This window comes from Kickxella alabastrina (assembly GCF_025024165.1).
Source record: "Kickxella alabastrina strain RSA 675 chromosome Unknown BX661scaffold_1, whole genome shotgun sequence".
Classification (NCBI taxonomy): Eukaryota; Fungi; Kickxellomycota; class Kickxellomycetes; order Kickxellales; family Kickxellaceae; genus Kickxella; species Kickxella alabastrina.
Genome location: NW_026251472.1, coordinates 233352 through 253725, shown reverse-complemented (window position 1 = coordinate 253725; position 20374 = coordinate 233352). Strand labels below are relative to the sequence as shown.

At 47.8% G+C, this 20374-nt stretch overlaps 7 protein-coding genes across 7 annotated transcripts; 4 read left to right on the top strand and 3 right to left on the bottom strand.

The window, feature by feature from the left end:
• Positions 1-650: 650 nt before the first annotated feature.
• Positions 651-3921, top strand: BX661DRAFT_195132 (uncharacterized protein; the record flags this gene model as incomplete). Its single annotated transcript, XM_051537917.1, has 3 exons — positions 651-3337; positions 3370-3521; positions 3563-3921. The coding sequence occupies 3 exons, from the start codon at positions 651-653 to the stop codon at positions 3919-3921; spliced, it is 3198 nt and encodes a 1065-aa protein (XP_051394883.1).
• A 366-nt stretch (positions 3922-4287) lies between these two features.
• On the bottom strand, positions 4288-5838 carry BX661DRAFT_167739 (rac protein; the record flags this gene model as incomplete). The annotated part of the gene is made up of 3 exons (XM_051533363.1): positions 4288-4759; positions 5434-5505; positions 5804-5838. 3 exons carry the CDS (start codon positions 5836-5838, stop codon positions 4288-4290), a joined length of 579 nt encoding a protein of 192 aa, XP_051394882.1.
• A 2205-nt stretch (positions 5839-8043) lies between these two features.
• On the bottom strand, positions 8044-9558 carry BX661DRAFT_174943 (40S ribosomal protein S9). Its single transcript, XM_051533948.1, has 2 exons — positions 9487-9558; positions 8044-8689 (listed from the first exon to the last, which is right to left on the bottom strand). The coding sequence occupies exons 1-2, from the start codon at positions 9500-9502 to the stop codon at positions 8142-8144; spliced, it is 564 nt and encodes a 187-aa protein (XP_051394881.1). The 5' UTR covers positions 9503-9558; the 3' UTR covers positions 8044-8141.
• Positions 9559-11054: 1496 nt separating this feature from the next.
• Positions 11055-11685, top strand: BX661DRAFT_167737 (60S ribosomal protein L21-A; the record flags this gene model as incomplete). Its single annotated transcript, XM_051533362.1, has 2 exons — positions 11055-11526; positions 11675-11685. 2 exons carry the CDS (start codon positions 11055-11057, stop codon positions 11683-11685), a joined length of 483 nt encoding a protein of 160 aa, XP_051394880.1.
• Positions 11686-11952: 267 nt separating this feature from the next.
• On the top strand, positions 11953-13432 carry BX661DRAFT_174935 (mitochondrial pyrimidine nucleotide transporter). The gene has a single exon (XM_051533947.1). The coding sequence runs from the start codon at positions 12349-12351 to the stop codon at positions 13372-13374; it is 1026 nt and encodes a 341-aa protein (XP_051394879.1). The 5' UTR covers positions 11953-12348; the 3' UTR covers positions 13375-13432.
• BX661DRAFT_174934 (Utp21 specific WD40 associated putative domain-containing protein) lies at positions 13418-16355 on the bottom strand. Its single transcript, XM_051533946.1, has one exon. The coding sequence runs from the start codon at positions 16233-16235 to the stop codon at positions 13500-13502; it is 2736 nt and encodes a 911-aa protein (XP_051394878.1). The 5' UTR covers positions 16236-16355; the 3' UTR covers positions 13418-13499.
• A 2047-nt stretch (positions 16356-18402) lies between these two features.
• Positions 18403-20075, top strand: BX661DRAFT_174933 (uncharacterized protein; the record flags this gene model as incomplete). Its single annotated transcript, XM_051533945.1, has 1 exon — positions 18403-20075. A coding segment is annotated over exon 1 (1409 nt), but the record flags the coding sequence as incomplete, so codon positions are not given.
• Positions 20076-20374: the final 299 nt, after the last annotated feature.

Genomic DNA, 20374 nt, shown 5'->3' with positions numbered 1-20374 from the left:
GAATGGCATATCTAGCACGACAAAAGAAACTGCCGATTGGTGGAATCGTATATAGAGCACTTGGAGAGACACCGTACCCTCATCCCACAGGATGGTAACTGCGCAAAAGTGTAAAAATAATATATTTGTCTTGACAACCCCCTCCCCCCTCTCAAAAAAAAACCTTGTGCACTTTACAAAAGCACACTTGGTCACGAACAAAACAATTCACGAAGCTGTTGTATAATCTCAACTGCACCAAATAAATAAAAGGTCACGCGCCGTGTTTGAATAACTAGGGCTGTGTGGTATCTGCAAGATGCGAGGGTGGAATCTATGTGTAACTCATTCATCCGTATGTACCAATTGCGCGAGTTACAGAAAAAAGGATGTTCTCATCTCCTGGATATCACAAAGCTTTGATTAGATCCAGTAATTATTATATGTATTAATATTAACTCCCATCACAACTGTGATGCATCATTCGCATAATGCGCCTTCAATTTTCAGAGACAAAGAATAAACATTGGACTGTGGTTCCAAACACAAGTCGCTCAGTTCCTTCCAATTCACACATTTTCTTTTTTTTTAATTATTACCGGCACTTTGAAATTTTATAAATCCATACCCCCACTCTTTCTACATTTCTACCTTTATTTTTATACTCACAAATGGATACCAGTAAACCCGAACCCACATTCAGCGAGCGACTCGCTTCACTCGGGCCCACACTTCAGTCGCAGATAATTGTCGACCTCAGCTCCTGGGAGGACCGGCAGCGCAACGAGCCCGCGCGCAACGAACCCATTCGCAATGACTCTAGCCGCAGCAAAAGGTCCTCCAACAAACGCACCCGTCTCGCACCCTTACCCGAAATAGCACACACCACTTTGGTAGAACTTCGCAAAGTACGCCATGAAATTTACGCAGCAGTTGATGGCAAAGGCGATATCGCGCGCGAAGTGACCAGCTGGGCTATCGGTGTCCTGTCTGTGTTTGTCTCGGTCGCTGATTTGAAGGAGAACAGCAACTTGAATGATTTGCCCTTGTTGCCCGGCGCTAGAGCCGTTTTCCAGCTGCTTGTTTTGGCCGTGGAGAGTGAGTTTTCACGCGTTGGGATTGAGGCCGCTGAGATGGCATTTGTGGAGACGGTGGTTGTGGAGACTAGGGACCAGCGGGCCATAGGATGGCTGCTTACCCAGTATGGCTCGTGCCACAAGGCTACTTTCCCCAGGTGCTTGCACCTGTACTACATAGCACAGCTTCCAAAGCTTATAGGCAATAGCAGCAGCCCGGCTACGGCGGCTGCAGATACTACTGGATTGGCCCAGGCGATAAATGATCTGGCAGCGATGTATCCGGAAGAGAACTCAAAGGCGTTAAACCTGATTCTTGGAATGTACCGCGACTTGGTAGCCAACCAGACAACCAGCGGTGCCACCACACTGGGGATTGCGGAAGGTGACCTGCGCCGGTTTGTTCTGTTTTACTCGCTGCAATCGCACTTGGGAAAGAAACCGATGCTTTTGAATAGCAGCGACGCAGGGTCAGCTGGCAGTATGACCGACGACAGACAGTGGCTGGCAGATGCAGTTCGGTTCGAGATGCGTGCGGAGTTTTCAAAGTTCATTGTATACAGCGACGACTCGCTGACCCTGCAACCTCTGGCTAGCGCTATCGAGGTGCTGTTTGGCGAATCGACTCGCGTCAAAAAGTTATCCGACCAGCCGCTGGACCTCAGCCGGGTCATTGGCGTGTTCTCACTGATTAGCACTATTGTGCACGGATCACAGGCACACGCAAGCGACCGTGCTGGCACCGAGGATGACAACTGCGATAATAATTCCGAAGATGTAGAGATGAAGAGCGTGAGCGCTGCAGACTCCTGGGAATGGTGCACCACGTTCATCGACGCCTGCCGCACCACGCTGCTGCGGCTGATTTCACGCGAACAGGAGCTGGCAATACTGCACCAGCTGCCAAAGACAGTTAAAAACATGCCGCAGCCCATCCCCAATGGCCTCCATGAAGCTGTTCAGCGCGGAGGGCGGACGTACAATAACGGACCGATTTCCATTCCAGCCGTCACACAGGACGAGGGAGACTCCATATGCAAGAGCATTGTTGGCATCATTTCGACCACCGCATTGGCAGCCGCCTCAGTGCACGGCGATGCAGCAGCGACACTGATGCCCGCGCAGCAGCTCTTTCAGACTGTGTGCGAGACAGTACCGGCGCTGTTCGAAATACTCGCTGTGCGCATGGAGTCGCTTGCGATGGCCAAATCGCTCATCCGCTTTATGATCGAGGAGTGGCCTGTGCGCATTTTGGGCTTTGAGTGCGAGGGAGTCAACGCGAGCAACGTTCTCGCCCTGTACCGCTCGCTGCTGGCTGTCGGCGAGGGCCACCGCGGCGTGCTCCCGCAGCATCTGCTCAATGTGTTTGGGTCAGCGCTGGGTACCAACCGGCGGCCCAAAGCGGCGCGACTTCAGCACGCGGTTGATATATTGTCTGCAGCCGTCAGCCACCGATCCGCAATGGATGATAGCCCGGAGCTGGCGCAGAGCTTGGATTGCGTGAAGGAGGTTATTGATAGTCTGCGCGATGTCCTGGTGGCTAGCTGGAGGCACCTATGGAACCACTGCTTTGCTGTCAAATTACCGGCCGCTGATAGACTAATTATGCAAATCGAGCTTGTGAGTGCGCTGACGAAGAACCTGCATTTGACTGCTGGTGCACCGCTGATTGACCGGGAGACAATGGCCGAGTGCGCATTGAAGGAGCTGGTTGTTGTACAACTTGCTTTGAATGGACAGGATGAGGACGCATTGGATAATGCGGATTGCCTAATGGGTCTTGCCAAGGCGCTTCTGGGCCTGGTGATAGTCCTGACCAATACTGCGAGTGTCGAACGGGTTGCCATCGAGCGCCTTGTGCGCATCCTTCTGTTGCCGCGGTCGCAAGACGACTCGGAGCAAAATATGCTTTCGGTATTTTCGGTCGGAAATGGCGAGCAATCCGCGCCCACAGATGCTGCCCAATCAAAACAGCGACCGGACTCTGCACTTATCAACAACCAGCTTAATCTCAGGACACTGCTCAAGGGCGAACTGATATCTGCTGCTGCAGGCATCCAGAAGAAAAAACCCACATCCCGAGACAATGAGGCCCAGACATTGGCCATGGCCGAGCAAATGCTTTGGCAAAACGCCGTGCGTCCGATGCCTAAATACCCGCGCAGTGGCATGCACCGGCACAGCCACATTGACGATTCTTGGGCGCTTGTGCGGCCCAAGCCCAAGTATTCCGCGGATACTGACAGATCACCCCGTTATCCACTTCTGGTGTACTCGCTTCTGTCATTAGCGCAAGCAGCGCCCTCGGGCATAGATGTGCTGGGAACTTTGTTGATGGAGTATTATGCGACTCGTTACCCGCCATACCACCTGTAATGCTCGACCAGAGGCTCGGTTGCGGACGCCTGCACTTGCGTGCGATCGAGATGGAGCTGCTGCAGATATTCGGCAGAACGCTGATTTCGAGTTTTTGCTTTTTGAGATGATACGTCGCGGGACCACAGTAGACATCCCGGCTGTCAAGCAGTTAGTCAGCGCACTGCTGGTCGCCCTCATTGTTCTGTGGAACGGCGCCCTGGCTGAGCCCGCGAAGAAGCGACTGAGCGACTTAGATTTCACAGTTAGGCTGGTTTCGCAGGTCGTTGATGCGGGGGATGCGAGTGACTTGCAGTCGGCCCATCATTTGTACAAGCTGTTGCCGCTGATCAGTGGCAGTGATGTTTCAAGGATCCTGCATGTGTGTGTGTGGCGGTGGGTTGTGCATCGGATGCCCGGTGCCGAGGATGAGTCGCAGCGCTTGTTGGGCCATATTTTGCGCAAGAACATTGTTGAAACAGCGCCTTTATTTGGCCTGTTTTGTATTTAGCATGTCCTTATTTACGTAAATTATCAGTTGCTTTTTATTATTATTATTTGTTTGTCTGTTTGTTTGTTTGTTTGCTTGCTTACTTGTTTGATTGCTGAATGAAAATGATATAGCAAAAGACAAAATGTTGCCTGTCGGTCTGAAAATGCGCCAAGGCACAATCAATGCTCAAACATCTATGATGCACAGATGCCAGAGCACTTTGTGTGAGGGTGTAAGGTGTAAAGTGATATTTTTTGAAAAAAGAAAAACACGTGTGTGGTAATAAAAAACTAAAAGAAAATTGAGAAAGAAAAAAGATGAAGATTATAACATTCCCGTATAACTGTTGAAAGGAGAAGGGTGAGGAAAAAGAAAATAATATGCTTAGAGGATCATGCACTTGTTTTTTTTCTTCGTTGGAGTAGGGGGGGCCAGGACCGCACGGATAGCCTCGTCAAAGACGTTCTTCAGACCCTTCTGCGTCAGGGCCGAGCACTCAAGATATTTGGAGAAACCCATATCCTTGGCGGCATGCTGTCCCTGGTTGAAGCCAATGGGCACCATCCTCTTTTGCGCCAGCTTCTCAATGGTTTCCTTGTCCTCGCGCAGATCGAGCTTGGTTCCGACCAGGATGACGGGCACGTTGGGTGCGTGATGTGAGACCTCGGGGTGCCACTTTGTCCGCACATTCTCGAACGAGGGAGGGCTTACAAGGGAGAAGCACATTAGGAAGACGTCAGTCTGCGGGTACGACAGAGGGCGCAGACGATCGTAATCCTCCTGACCGGCGGTATCCCAGAGACCCAGGTTGATGGGCTTGCCATCGACCATGACGTTTGCCGAGTAGTTATCAAAACTATTGGTTTATAACATGCACCAACAAAAAAAGGGCCCAACAAGTTTTTTTGTGAGGAATCAATTTAGTATATTGTTTTTCTTCATGTCTAAGCGGGTGCTTACTTTGCATGAATCCGATTGTGTGATAAATAGGTTCGGCATCAAATTAAGGAACATCAACAGTTGTCGCAAAAATCGGCGCACATTTTATAACTCACAGTCGCATCTGCAAATAAAAAAGTGTGACCAATATCAAGCCAAAAGACATTCGCTGCTTGACTATGAAGAAAAATTGCAAAGGCAAAAAAAGCCTTGCCTTTGTTTTGCTTCATAGTCGTGCAGAGCATAGAGCGCTCGCGTGCGCATCTATGTTTGTGTCTTTAGTCAATTCCAATTACAGCACAGCAAAAGGCGAAAAAAGCAGCAATTGGAAAAAAGGGGAAGAGGGATGCAATACGATTGGACCAAACTGATGGGTACCAAATAAGAAAAAATAGACCGAAAACAAAAAAGTGCGTAAATTTCAAGCGCAATTGCTCGCTTTCGCCTTCCCCAACGAAACGAGAGAGGGAAAAAGGGCACGGCAGGCGAGAGCAACTATATGCAGTTCGACAACATACGCACACATGGTAACATGTTTTTTATTGATTTTAAAAGAGCGCACAATTGGCAACGCGGTCTCAAAAAACTTACACTGTTGGGATGTACTCTCCAGGGAAAGCATTGGTGGTGTAGCTGATCAAAAGGCATGTCTTTCCGACGGCACTACAGGAAGTAGAATTGAATCATAGAAAGCAAAAAAAAGATAGTCCAGGCTGGTTAGTACATATGGCACGGAATTACAAGTGCAGACGAGAAGCATACAGTTCGGTCGCTGCCACAGCTATTGTTTTTTGGTCAAGACACTGCAGTCCGCTTAGCTTGATTTTGCGACTTGCTCAGCGTCATAGCGCGTACTACAAAGCTGTTGTCCGGCGGCGCTGTTATTTCCGACCTGTTGCAAGGCTCGTGTTGCAAGCAAAGCAAAGCAAACAGTAAGAAAAAAGTATATTATAAAACTTACCCATCACCGACGACTACGCATTTAATGGCCTGCATTGCTGATTTTTTTGTTCGAGTCGCTGCTTCGAAATTTAAACTACTGAAGGGCACACTGGTTTGTGGCGAGTAAATAGTCTAAGAGAGAGTCGGAGAAACCGTTTGATATACACAGAATGAATATGAGTAAATAACTAATACAATAAGCGCGAAAAAGAAAGAAAAAACTAAACTGGGTTGAAAAAAGAAGAGGGAAAGGAAAAGGATGAGGGCAAAAAATACAAAGTAATAAACGGAAGTGATTTTTTAAGTGCTACTCGTTTTTTTTCTTGTTGGTACTTTTTTTGTGGTGGATTGATAAAATGGCAACAAGAATAACAGGAGTGCAAGAAAGAGCAAGAAATAATAGGAGATTGAAGGATGTGCACAAAAACAAAATAAACCAGGACGATTACCAACAAAAAGATGAACGAAAGTAAAAAAAAGCAACCCATCGCATATATTTTTTGAAAGAAAAATTCGCCTTGTAATTTTTTATTTTATCCCAAGCCCTTATTTTTTCCTTTCTGGCCATGCGAAGTGGTTATTTGCCTGGAGACTTGGTGGTGGTGGTAGCAGTTGGTGGTGGTGGCGGTTGTAGCTGGTGCTCAATTAATCCAACTTTTGGGCCACCAAGCTGCCAAGAGAGGCCGGCGACACCAAGTATATGGCACGGTGTCGCCAGGATGCTAGATGCTAACGTTCCAGTTTGATAGCCGAGAAGTGCAGCAGGCGAATTGCAAAACGTGGGGTTTAAACCGAAGATGAGAAAAATATGCATTTCAGCTTTTTGTTATTTTTGTTATTTTTGTCGCTTACCTGTTTAGTGTGCTTGGTTCCTTTTTTCTTTGAAAAGAAAAATAGCGATCAGCTTGTTGTAAGTTGTGAGCTGAAATATAATTTTTTTAAAAAAAAAAAGCGCGCTGATTATCTTCCAAGACTCTGTGTGCGTGCTTAAAATATGTGGCTTGGTTATGTTGTTTTAAAAAAATACGTGTGATGCTGAAAGACTGGGTGAATGAACAAGTGCAATAAAATAACACGCTATTCCTCCTTTTTGTACTTCAAAATATTATTAAATAGTATTAAATAGTATTATATATAGTTAAGTTTTAAAATGTAGCAAGTATTGACAGCGAGAGAAAAGAGGAAAGGTGATAGAGTCTGAGGCACTTGCACCATATGTTGCCTTGCATTCAGTGCCTGAGGTTTAAAAAGGAACGATATCTGCAAAAATCTTCTATTTTTCACTTTTCTGCACTCCAAAAGTGTCTTCTTGTTACCATGTATTGACACTGCTCCTCTTCATATCTGCTCCCGTTCTCGCTCTTGTTCTTGTTCTCAGCACCGGTGAACAGCTTGAACAAGCACCTGGATTGATAAAAAAAAAGTGGTTTTTTCTGTTTACCTGCTTGCAGATCGATGTGCAACCCGCGCTATGTTTTGTTCGGGATTGTCGCATCCCTCCTCCTTCAAAAAGATGAAAATCTCTTTAACTCACACTTGCATTTTATTCCTACAATCTCCCAAGAAAAAGAAAAAAGAAAGCTATCGATTGCTTGTTTATGCGTGAACACATAAAAAAGATATATATATATGCAAATATATAAATTCAAATATATAAATGCATCCCGATATACTATAAATAACAATGAACTCTATTGTATTAGTTTGATTAATATGGCTGGATTCTGATGGCGTGCGCACCTTGCAATTTCAGATAGCACTTTGAATAAGATTTTGCAAATAAGTGTGCGTATTTTTCAAGTACCAAAAATGGCAACGTTTTTGGCATGCGCTCAATATCGAAATTTTGGAAATATGCGACAAATAATCAAGAAAAAAGTGCATTCGGACGCGTTAATATTTGTCAACTTGCACTACTTCAAAAAACACATGTTTTTTCGGTGGGTTTTATTGCTGTGTTTTTGTTTTGTTTATAAACATGCCCAAATGATTAGCACGCACAACAAATACACAACCAGGCATGGTGTCTCTTCGTCCAGGGCACTATACCTAGCCAAACACGTACGATCATGCGCGAGTGCAGAATGAACATGTCTATTTTTTCGTGTCCTTCCATTCTCTGGTGCGCCAAAGTCCCTACGGCATAGTCAAACAAATCATTTTCAATTAGCCCAGCCAAGCTTGCGACAGACATGGGCATGGGAGGGAATGACAAAATACCAAACAAATACTCGTGATACAAAAATTTTAATGTGATCATTTGAAACTGTGAACAGAAGTGTATTAACTGGACCCAAACAACAGGGTCCAACACAAAAAAGGCGTGACTAAACTTTAAGCAAATCAAATCAAAAGATTTACTCCTCGTCGTCGTTGGCACCGCCGGCAGCGGCAGCAGCGCGCTTGCGGGCAACACGGCCGGGGCGGCCTCCACCGAAGGGCGAGTTGAGGGCAAAGTCGATGTGCTTCTGGGAGTCAAGACGGACAATGAACGAGGGGATGTTCACAACCTGCTTGCCGACGCGGATGTGGCGCTGACGGATCAGGACACGGGCGTGGTGGATCGACTTGGCGAGACCCAGCTTGAAGACCTGGGTCTGGAGACGGCGCTCAAGGAAGTTCTCGACGGTAAGCTCAAGAACGTAATCGAGCTTGGCCTTGGTCTCATCGAGCACACCAATGCGGATCAGGCGGCGGATAAGGGCGTTACCCTCAAACAGGCGGCGGGCGTCCTTCTGGTCAAGCTTGAGCAGCTCACGGGCAGCACGACGGATGTTCGACAGGGTGTAGGCAACACGCCAGATCTCGCGCTTGTTGCGGAGACCGTACTCACCGCAGAGCTTAAGCTCGTGGTCGAGACGCTCCTTCTCGAAGGGGTTGCGGGGTACCTTGTAGGTCTTCGAGTCTACATGATAGAAATGCAAGAAAAGGAGCAAAGTGCACAGAAAAAAAGCAAAGTGGTGAAGGTACTCCTTGTGTGGTCAATACCTCAACAATGCCATTGATCCACAAAACACACGCATTCTTAATGTTAAGCAGTGTTACTGGCGTGATAATCCCAGTTACACATCGAGTGATCGACAACCGCAGCCGTATAAATAAATATACGCCTGTGCGCGGCTGTGCAAAAGAGACATCTCGGACCGGCAGCAGTGACAAGTCGCAAGCAAAAAGAAAAGGTACGTATGCGCGCGTGTGTTTTGTAAATATATAAATGACAAAAAAGAGGCAGACCAAAAAGAGCACTTTCCCGAGATCTCATAGCCTCACAGGATAAAAACAAGGAAGCGCTCAGCTCATAGAGCCAAGACATATTTCCTGTTCCTGTATTATGTTCGTCCGTGTCCAGAGAGCCTTGCTGAGCATCTCTTTCAGAGGTAGCTAGGAGTTTGATGACTAAAAAAGCCAAACGCAGAACAGCATCTGGGGAAGTGGCTTTGCTTCGTCTGCCCTAGCAACAAAAAAGAAACAAACACCCTCTCCCGCATTGACAGGCAAAAACAGAGAGCAACGAAAAGACCTGTGTGTTAGACAAGTATTATTCTCCCGTTACTCAGTTTATCTGTCCACATACAGGATAAATGCGTGCTTACTCCTTCTATGCGCTTGTTATGACAGAGTCCGTCTTGGAATTCACAACCCTCTGTGCTGTCCCATGTGTGCTCTCGTCAAGTATGTCCTCTAGCTACGCTCTGGTAATACATTTTCTGGGAGGCATGGTCTACGTAAAAAGTGAGAAAGTACTATATAATTTCAACACAGTGCAAAAGAAAAAGGATGAGTCTCAAGGCGCCCTCGCCGCACTAGCTGCTTTTATTGAAGAAAGCCCCCTGGCCATATCTGTCACCAACTTTGTGTGTCTCGACGACAAATGAGTGCTGCGAAAACGCGCAATGTAAGCTCGCTAACTATAGCACGCACAAACAACCCCTCCCTTTTTCCCACTTTGCGCTGTAAATTCGAAAATTTTCTCTACCACCCCCTGGCCCGTTTGCCACCCCCAAAATCAAATCATGATCACACGTAATGCCCGCCATTGGCCAGATACTATCACGTGAATAAAGTTATTTGCACGTGCGTATTGTCCAGGGTACCCCCGTGGCCATTTGCAGCCACTTTCCTGCTGGCGTTGGTCGATTCGAATGGCTGTTGATAGCTGTTTTTGCTGTGCTTGGCTCGGCTTGCGTCGTTGCACCCCGCTAGTCCCGCTCACTGACTGCCTTTCTCTTCAGTGGAACGCAAGCTGAGGCAAGCTTAAACAGAGAGGAGAGAGCCGAGTGGGCGCGGCTTGGCCTGTCTGGCCTGCGTCTGGACAAAAATGGCGCTGTGAAAATTTTTTTGAGAGCCTAATTTGTGGAGCCTTTCTTTTTATATTCGGGTTAGACAGTTATTTTTTGGCTGGCAAAATTGCAATGGCTCGGGCAAAGAAGAAAAAAAATAAGCGATGGGAGTATTTTTTTCGTTTGAACGAAGGAAGGGCGGAGCGTAGAGCCTTAAGAGTAGTCTGATTCAAGTAGCCTGCCAACAGAAACCTCCTTTTTCCACTTCTCTTGTACCGACCCTTTTATAAATTTAAATAGTCAATTAAGAAGGTAAAAAAAGCAATATTTTTTAGGCCAGTCTCTTGCCCTTTGTTATCCCACCGTTCAAATGGTGGAAGGGCAACAGACAACTATTGTGAAAATTTTACTATGTTTTTCATGATTTGAGACCCGGCAACCACCAATTCAAGGCGGACAGCGACGACAACGACGACAGCAGCAACATTAGAATTAATGGCGACAGTGCTAGCGGCCGCAGCTGCAACAGCAAGAGAGGCAAACATAGAGTAGACGCATATTAATTGGCCTGTTGATTTGGAAGCCACTCGCTCGATTGGAAGAGCAACTTTTGAATTGCTGCAATTTGGGATCCGTTATTGTTTTAGCACAAAATAATTGAGGCGGGCAGCTTGCAAAGCTTGTAGCAGCTGGGTACCGGTGTGCTTTTTGTTTGCATTGCAAGATCGGCATACGAGCAAGACACTAGCCCTGGTTGTTTTTCTGCTGAGCAGACCAAGTAGAGCGACGGGCAACTACTAGCAACAGAAGCAGCAGTCGGTTTATTTCGGTGGTTGTGGTCGTCGACTAGCGCTTAAAATCAGGCCGGGGGTCCGCTGGCCGTTTGATCTGCCAATGACATGTAACATGGATGTCGAAAGCACTTATGAAACACTTGCATTAACAAACAACACTTTTTTATCCAATGTTTTTACCACCGTAGTATTAGCCATGCCTCACTCGTTCGGTTATCGCGCCCGTACCAGGTACATGTTCGCCCGGAACTTCCGGGAGCATGGTCCTCTCCACCTCTCGACCTACCTGAAGGTCTACAAGGTCGGAGATATCGTTGACGTCAAGGGTAACGGTGCCGTCCAGAAGGGTCTGCCCCACAAGTTCTACCACGGTAAGACCGGTGTTGTCTACAACGTCACCAAGTCCGCCGTCGGTGTGATTATCCACAAGCGTGTCGGTAACCGCTACATGGAGAAGCGCATCAACATCCGCATTGAGCACGTCCAGCACTCCAAGTGCCGTGACGACTTCCTGCGTCGCGTCAAGGAGAACGCCGCCGCTGCCAAGGCCGCTCACGCTGAGGGCAAGCGCATCTCCCTGAAGCGCAAGCCCGCCCAGCCCCGTGAGGCCCGCTTTGTCTCCATCCAGAACAACATCCCCACCACGATCTCTGCCATCCCCTACGACAGTAAGTACCAACCACCATTGTCATTATTATTGCTGCCATTGGGAACAGCACCCTTTAGTGCAATCAACACAAACATGCTCTTTGAATGTTTTACTAACTATTTTATTACTTTTCTGATGCCCTCTGTGTTTCTTATTTTTTTCTGTAGCCCTTATCTAAGTGTGTTTCAGCACCTGGCCTGTTCTGCAAAGTATTACTTTTGTGCATTTGTCGCACAGCGATGTTGCATGGTTTTTCTTTGAATACAATTACCATCACTAAACAAATATTGACTCTTGCCTTTTGGAAAGAAATTAATAACCTCCACTCATGCACACACGTATGACATTGTAAAAGATTGAGATATTAACATGTCGATTTGATTTCATACTAGTAAAAATAAAAATTTTATCATGAAAATATGTGGCGCGGGCCAATTGCCCAATTTTTTTTTGCTGCTGACCAAATATTTTCAAATTTTGGCTGATCCAGATCACTTTTATTTTTCTTTCCTGCTTCTTAATTTGCAGCCCAACTTAGCATGACCATCGAGATGAGGGTTTTCATCATGATTCTTGCTTCAAGTACTGTCTTAATGACCTTGTTCAACCGCATTAATTCAAAAGAGGGTGAGTGGAAGGAATAAACAAGAAGCCATACTGCCTGCTTCTTTTCTCCTCTTGTGATTTAGTTTTCTCTTTCGTTTTAGTATACCTTCTGTACTACACTTATATTTTTGGTATCTGCACCCTATTATACGTACTTTAAACACAATCTATATTCGAGGGCTCTCGGTTTGACAGACATACTGACAGGCAGATAGATATAGAGACAGACAGTTGGATGGCGTCAACAGCAGCAGCAGCAAAGGCGCCGACAGACGTCCAAAAACCCCGCAAAAAGCACGTCCCAGCGGCTGTTGAGAGGCATGTCGAGCCCTGGCTGCACTTTGTTGCTGGAGGACTCGGTGGCATGGTAGGCGCTATTGCCACCTCTCCACTCGACGTACTGCGCACTCGACAGCAGCTCTACGGAATCAGCACAGCACAAAAACTCACAGGACGGCCGAAAAACATTGCACTCCGCGCCGTATACCCCTTTGTAACAACAGCGCGATATCTGAAGGATTTGTGCGTAAAGGAGGGCGTGCGGGGATGGTTCGCCGGGCTTGGACCGTCCCTGGTGGGGATTATCCCGGCTAGAGCAATACAGTTTTTCACATATGGTAATGGAAAGCGGTTCCTGGCCCAGCATAATGGCGGTAAAGAGACACCGTTGATTCAATTGTCGGCAGCCGCAATTGCCTCTATGGTCACAACCACGGCCACCAGCCCCATATGGATGGTCAAGACACGGATACAACTTCTTCCGAACAAATACGAGAGCAGCCTGGCATGCTTCCGCTCCATTGTACAAAAGGAGGGTCTGCGCGGGCTGTACAAGGGCACTAGCGCCGCGTATCTGGGTGCCTCGGAGAGCGCGATCCAGTGGATGATATACGAGCAGCTCAAGCGTGCGATGAGCAAACGACAGGGCGCTGGCGGAGATAGCAGCGACGGCAAGACCATGCACGACTGGTTTGAGTACTTTGGCTCTGCAGCGTTGGCCAAACTGCTGGCATCGATGGTTTCGTATCCGCACGAGGTACTAAGAACTAGATTGCGGCAGCCACCGGACGATAAGGGCGTGGTCAAGTATCGTGGGCTGGTTAATTCGGCCAAAATCATTCTCGCCGAAGAGGGCACCCGCGGATTCTACGGCGGCCTAACACCGCACCTCTTGCGCACAGTGCCTAATGCATCAATTATGTTTTTGTCGTATGAGCTTGTGCTGTATTATTTTGGCACTCCCCAGACAAAGAATCACTAAATACACTTACACATTTGTGTATCTTTGTTAACTTGTTAACTTGCTTATTTAAATGTTTGGATTCCATACATGGTATGTATGTATATCATGTCAAAATGTACTTGTATATTGGAATGATTTTTGGCCTACTTGGAAGTCCGCATAAACTCGACCATGCACGCCGAGTATCTGATGAGTCCGTCGACCGTGTTCCATTGGGACTTGCACTCCTTGCGCAGCGTCTTCAGCAGCGGCTCGATCTCGGCCGAGTTTTCCTTGATGATGTCCGCAAAGACGCTGAGGAAGACCTGGAGGTACGCCTGCACCAGCTCAAAGTCACGCTTCGACTGCAGCTGGGCAGTGGACGCCCGAATAAACGCCTTGACAGCCTTGAGGTTGTCGTTCAGTGGCAGCGTGCGGATCTCCAGATCAATTGCTGATGGGTTGAGCTTCTTGAGGTACTCGAACACGGCGTTGAACGCCATTGTCTCCTGGGCACGGTAGAGTGCACGGGCCAGACCGGACTGCGCTGACACGGTGGAGATCTTGGTGCGATCCACCGGCTTCTGCTCAGCACCGTCATCTGTCTTAGCCTCAAGATCGAAGCGAGGGGCGAGGCCCTCAACTGTGGGCAGGAAGAACGGCGCGAGCTCGGGCGCCTTGGGTGCGCGCTCGGGTGCGTTGCGCTTCTTGATCGTTGCCAGGCTTAGCAGCGTCTGCCACTTAGACTTGGGTAGGCTTGACAGCGTCACCATGTTGTCGGTGAGCTGCTCGGGATGTACGTAAACACCAGCCTCGGCGCTCTCGTCGGCAGCTGCGGCATCTCCAGACTGCTCAACGTCCTCATCGTTGGCAAATCCTGCTGACGTGGGCATGGCGACAAAGTTGGCGCCCGAGGTGGCCTCGTCGTCTTCGATAGTGTTGGGGTTTATTTGGCGCAAAGTGACCTCGGTGAACTGAGTGCGGTTGGCCCACAGATAGATTCCCACACTGTCCATATGAGCGGTGGCCAAAAAGTCGCCCGTTGGCGAGAACGTCAACGACACAGGCACGCTCTCGACGCAGAACCAGTCAATCATATGGCCAGTGGGAAGATCCCACGTGCGGATAGTGCTGTCGAGCGAGGCAGTGACAATCCACCGGCCGTCGTTGCTGAAAGTCAGATCGGTGATGCGGTTGCGGTGGCCGGCAAACTTGCGCACCACGCGCTGTGACTCAGAGTCCACCACGCGCACGCAAGCGTCGTCGCACACGCACGCAAGCAGGCCGCTCTCGCGGTGCAGAACCAGACGAGACGGCGGCGACTGTAGATCAACGCAGTGTTGCTGCTGACCCGTGGAGAATTCCCAGATACGCAGCGTGCCATCCAGAGAGGTCGAGTACACCTGGCGGTTGCACGCGTCTGTCTGAATGCCGGTGACAGGCTTGCTGTGGCCGGCAAAGGTGCGGCGCGTCAATCCGGACTGCATGTTGATCATCACGATGCTACCCGAGGCAAGACCGAGGAAGCCAAAGTTTCCGCATGCGCTGATAGCGACTGACTTGATCATGGACGAGTCCGGCGACTGAACCGTGTACTTGCCCAGCGCCTTGCGCTCCGTCGACCATGTGTGTGCGTCTTTGCTGCCCTGGTGGCAGGTAATCACATCATCCCAGTCCCTGGTCATGGCCGGGTTAGACGCAAACTGCGTGACCTGTGGCAGGCGCAGCTGACTAATCTTGATGTTCCGTGTGCGCGCCTCATGGGCCAGCGATCCTTGGGACATCTCGACACTCTGCGAGTCGCGGATCACTGAGAACAGCCGCAGCGCGCGGTCGCGACCGGCGCTCAGAATATTGAACCCTTGCTCATCGTGGTACCTGATTAACTGCGGCGCAGAGAAATGGCCGCTGCGGTGACGCAGAAGACGGGGAACGCCGTCTTGGCCGTCAAAGAGCCAGTGCTTGATCGAGTTGTCGGCGCTTGATGTCACCAGCATCGGCTGCCCGGTGAGGAAGTCAATCGATGGGATCGAACTGTCGTGTGCGCCCTGCAGCACGTGCAGAAGGCGCTTGTTGTTGAGGTCCCATAGGGCCACATCGCCCTCGGCGTTGGCAGTGGCCATCATTGGCACGTCGTCCGTGCGGAATGAGACTGCAGTGACACGGCCCTCCTGGCTAAGCTGCATGACCGCGCGATCCTGCTTGACATTGTGCAAGAGCACGCGCCCATCGAGCAGGCCCAAAGCCAAAACATCAATGACCGGCGTCTGAGCCATGCATGAGATGCCGCTGCCAAAGCTCTTGAATTCGTACAGGCACCGGCGAGTCTGGATATTCCACACCTGCATGGTTCCCTGGGCGCTTCCAATGACAACCTTGTTCACATATGTGCTCGGGTGCACTATAGACGTCACCTGGAACGACTCGCTTTGGAACTCGATCTCGGTAAATAGCTCCCGGGTGTCCTTGTTCCAAATGACCACTGTGTTGTCCTCGCTGATCGCCATGATGTGGTCGCCAAACTGCATCAAGTTGCTGATCTCGCCGCGGTTCACAGCCTCCAGATCACACACCTTTTTTCCGCGGCGGCAGACCGTCACCTGGCCGCCCGAAGACGCAAAAGTCTCGTCGCCGATCGAGATGACCGATGTGATATCGGCGGCAAAGTGCGGGCCTACGAACAGCAGGGTAATTTTGTCCGCATCGTACACATGGAATGACCGTCCAATACCAGTTGTAATGAACGCCGATTGGCCCCGGTACTGGATAGAGTGCGGTATGTTGCTGGTAATATAGCCAATGGCTCTGTACGGATCAAACAGACGGCTCCCCGCCGGCTTTTGCTGCTGCTTCGTGGCTGCGCTTTCGGTACGCAGCTTCTTTTCGGTAAGACCTGCCATGGCTGTTTCTAATTGTTTTTTGTTTGCTCAACCTAATTGAATTTTGAGAGAGCGAAAGTGGAAATAAAGTTTGTACAATGAAAGTAGCAATACAAAAATTACAAAGTTTGTCAAGTGCAGTTTTTCTTCTTGAATATTGGAATTGTTACTTGAGCAGCAGCTTTTTTCTCTTTGGGTGTGCAGTTTCGAAAAATACGACTGCTGAAGAAAAAAAAGATGTCTGATCTGATCAAGTTATTGATCCGATGATTATTGTTGATCATCGCTGCCTACTTTGTGTTGAGCTGGCCAAATATTGAAATGTTGTCAACAAAAGCCCAGATGATCGAGTGTGTTTATAGAATTCATAACAAAAAAGACTACAGATGCTATTGGAGTGTTGGTATTACTTGCTTTAGTCCCCACATTGGTGTAAATGTAACCAGCAATTCAATGCGCAAACTTTGAATGTCCCTTATTCCTCTTACTGAAGTCCTATTCAGCTGGCAATCAAACTGCCGTGTGAATAGCTACTTGTATATTGTTTTCTGGTTGAAAAACAAGAATATACTATAAAATAACAAAAAAGTCGTTGCACTGGTTGATAATTAAATTACATTTTTTAGCTGGTTCGTGTTCTTGGTCAAGGCATGCGCATGGCTGGCCAGTAAGTTCTAGAACGCATGTTTGTTGTTTTGTCCAAGTATGAATATACTCGCAGTGGCTTGTAATAAAGCTTCAGCCATATCTTATTCACACATTGAATTGACATCAGACAAAGGAGACGTTACCGATGGTTTGGCATTGGCAACAATAATATATTAGACCGCCATTTTTTAGTTGTAGAAATTGAAATTCTAAATAATTGCGTGTGCGCTTTGATTGTGATATTTGCTTTCTGATTTTTTGTTTAGTCACCTGAACTATAAGCTTTCGATAGAGAAATGACTATCCATTGATGCAAAGGATTGGTCATACAATGCTTGCGTTGTAAAAAAGGCACCAAAATTGACATTGTTCGGATTGCAGATAATGCAAATATCGATCGTTTGTTTTGCTCACACACAAAAATGTAAAACAAAGTTCATTGCAACAATCGCGCTTAGCTTCTTATTTGCTTTCTCTTCAAGCAAAATAGCATATTCTGGTGCAAATGAAAAATGAAAGACAATTGCAATGCAATATGTCCCTCGTATCCCTCTTTAGCTCTTGTCCTTTAAACGTGATTTGCATATTAGCAAACTTGAGCACTAGCAAGCAACAACAATAACAATATATTGTTATTCATTGCCTCGAAAGGGGGCGGCTCGAATTAGTAACAATCAATTAAATGATTTTCTGGCAGTTCGAATTGCGTTAAGAATATTGTACACAAGCTTGTTTCAAACTTTAATCGCCCCCCAAATGGCCTGCAATTCTGCTTGCTTGCTTTACTTGCATTCAATCAGTTGCCAAATGGGGTGCTCGAATAAACAATTGACTGGGCTTCACAGTAACCATGATATTCTGCAAAAGACCATTTAAATTGTTTTACTATGTAAAAGGAAACCATGTAACCGTTTAAATATCGGTCTGGTCTGCAGTTTAATTAACTGCTATGCGCCCCATTTGCTAACACATTTTTGTTCACTGGCTCCCTTTTGCTACTGCGAGCTTTATAAAGCCAATTGAGCCTAATTGCGTTTTCCATCCTATCACGTTTTATTCTGTATTCTTTCTCATCTTGCCATTTCACCCCTCTTCCTCCTTATTCTCCCTCTTCTCCTTCTGTCTCCTACGCACATACGCCCATTTTTATTTTACGCAAACCGTCTTTGTTGTTTAACTGGCCGCCTGTATTCCAAAAAATAAAAAGTTATATTATTGGATGCTAGACGCTACCACTTTACATTGCATGATTATTCTCGCAGACCGGACATAACTAAAACAAACTTACGAACAATATATACCGATAATTTAATTTACGTTTGGTTTTTTTACTGCCAATACCAACAAATTATATACTGGAATATCGCATCCGATATTTATTTCCGGGTCCTTTCTTCTGAAGTCCCAGTTTCAATAAAACAAACTCCTCCCGCCGGCTATTCCATCTTTTGACAAACTTTTTCACATTTTCATTTACCTCATGCACTCTTATCTACCGCTTATTTTTCTCTTCTAATGCCTCAAACACTATAATATTCTGCATATTTAAATATTCAATATTCTTTCCCTTTTATTCGTAGCATCCACTCCATATATCACTTCATATACCACTTTTAACGCCCTCATTCCCTTTCTTCAATTTTTAATTTTCCCAGACGCCTCTTCCACATCACCCAATTATTTTATACATCTTAATGACTATGACAAACCAAGACGAGTTGCAGACGCTCACGCGTACGCTCTGTCACACCCCGCACCGAGCTGTTCTTTTAAAAAATGCGTTCCAATTCCACTCTGACTTGGCTGGACGCAGAACCAACGGCTCTACGGTCACAGACCGCACATTGTTTTCGGTGTGCGAGCCACGCACGCGCGTCGATGTTCTGCAGCCACCCAACGACCCGTTTATCTTGGACAACATTTTCAAATCACAAAAAAGCAAGCGTCGCGGTCTTTTATCGTGGAACCCAATGCCGTCGACGGATACCTCGGGCCATATGGAGAGACCTGGAGGCTTGGCGCCCATGTGGGACTTTTCAAGGCAAATTCGCGCGCGAAACAGACGACGTAGCATCCTGGGTAACAAGGTTAGCTTTACGTCTATGCGTCGGCGGCGCCAAAAATCGGATGCTAGCAACTGCAGCGGTGGCAGTGTTGTGGGCGACCATACGCGCAGCATCAGTGACCCGGCAAGGGTCAGCCTTGTAGTATCCCCAGCAGTGCTGGAGACACCTAGCGCCCTGCGCTCATCCTTTTCTGTGTCCTCCACTTCTTTGAATGACGGTTCGACCACCGAGGAGGATTATGACGGGTCATCAGGCGCATCCTCACCGAGGTCTTTGCCCTCGTCAACCGCCACGATAAGCGGTCCGCCACACCTAACACCGCCACCAGCCACCGCGTACCGGCGTCTGGAACCATTCCCAAAGCTTCGGCATAACTCGAATATAATGGATTTTGATTTCAGGCTCTCGGACATGTTTTCCAACGAGGCCCTGTTTAATGAAGACAAAGGCCGCTTCAGCTTGGGCATTGCACTGAGCCACACTGCAACCATCCCCAGCCGGCCGACCAAATCACCATACACCCCCGCTTGCATCCATCCGGTGGCGAGTGGGCACGTAGAAGTCCAACGGCCGGAGCCAGTTTTTCTTCGCACAATCGACAGCCGCCTGCGCTCCCAGCGGTGCTTCTCGATGCCGTGTGCGCCACCCAAGCCGGGTTTTCTCCTCAGCAAGAGGAAGACAGCGTCGCAGCTAATTATTGGGCACAGGCTTGATGCCACTCCCGTATTCATGATGCAGGTTACATCGTGTGGGATGACTTCTCCTCCAACTAAAACCAGAAATGCCGAGCTGTCCAAAATCGAGGGACCTGGGCAGTTGCCGCTCCCTTCTACTGCTTCCCTTACAAATACCGCGTCCGTTTCTGCCTCCAATCCAGATATCTCAGGATCCTGCATCAACTCAAGTGGCAATAGCTCTACCGCCACTGCTGCGAGAGGCAGTAACGGCGGCTGGTTCATCCCTGCATCCATCAGGTTATTAAGGAAGCTTGCTGCTTGCGGACCCATGCGGCGCAAGCGACCCTTGGTGACTGGTGATTAAGCAATCTGTAGATTAGTTGATTTTCTATTTCAAACTGAGGCCAAATCGATTTTACTTTGCAAAATTTTTGTTTTGCAAACCAACTTACAAATAAAAAGAGATTGCGTGGACATGCCTCCATTTGCAAAAAATGCATACGCACTGAAGTGCAGCTGGAACGTCTTTTTAACCTGTTTACTCGCCTGCTTCCAGGAACCCGAATAGAATCCGCGATTTTTCCGCTTGCAATTTTGTACCACTTTTCTTGACTGACCAATTCAGATTCTGGGGATTGTGGATTGTGGATCGAGTGGAATTATTTTAAGCCTTGTCTTTGTGCCTTGTGGCCTTTAAGAATACTTGGCATGCCCAGACAAAGACAAAAGGGAAAAGTTCAAAGACAAAATAGCGTTTTTTTTTCTCGCT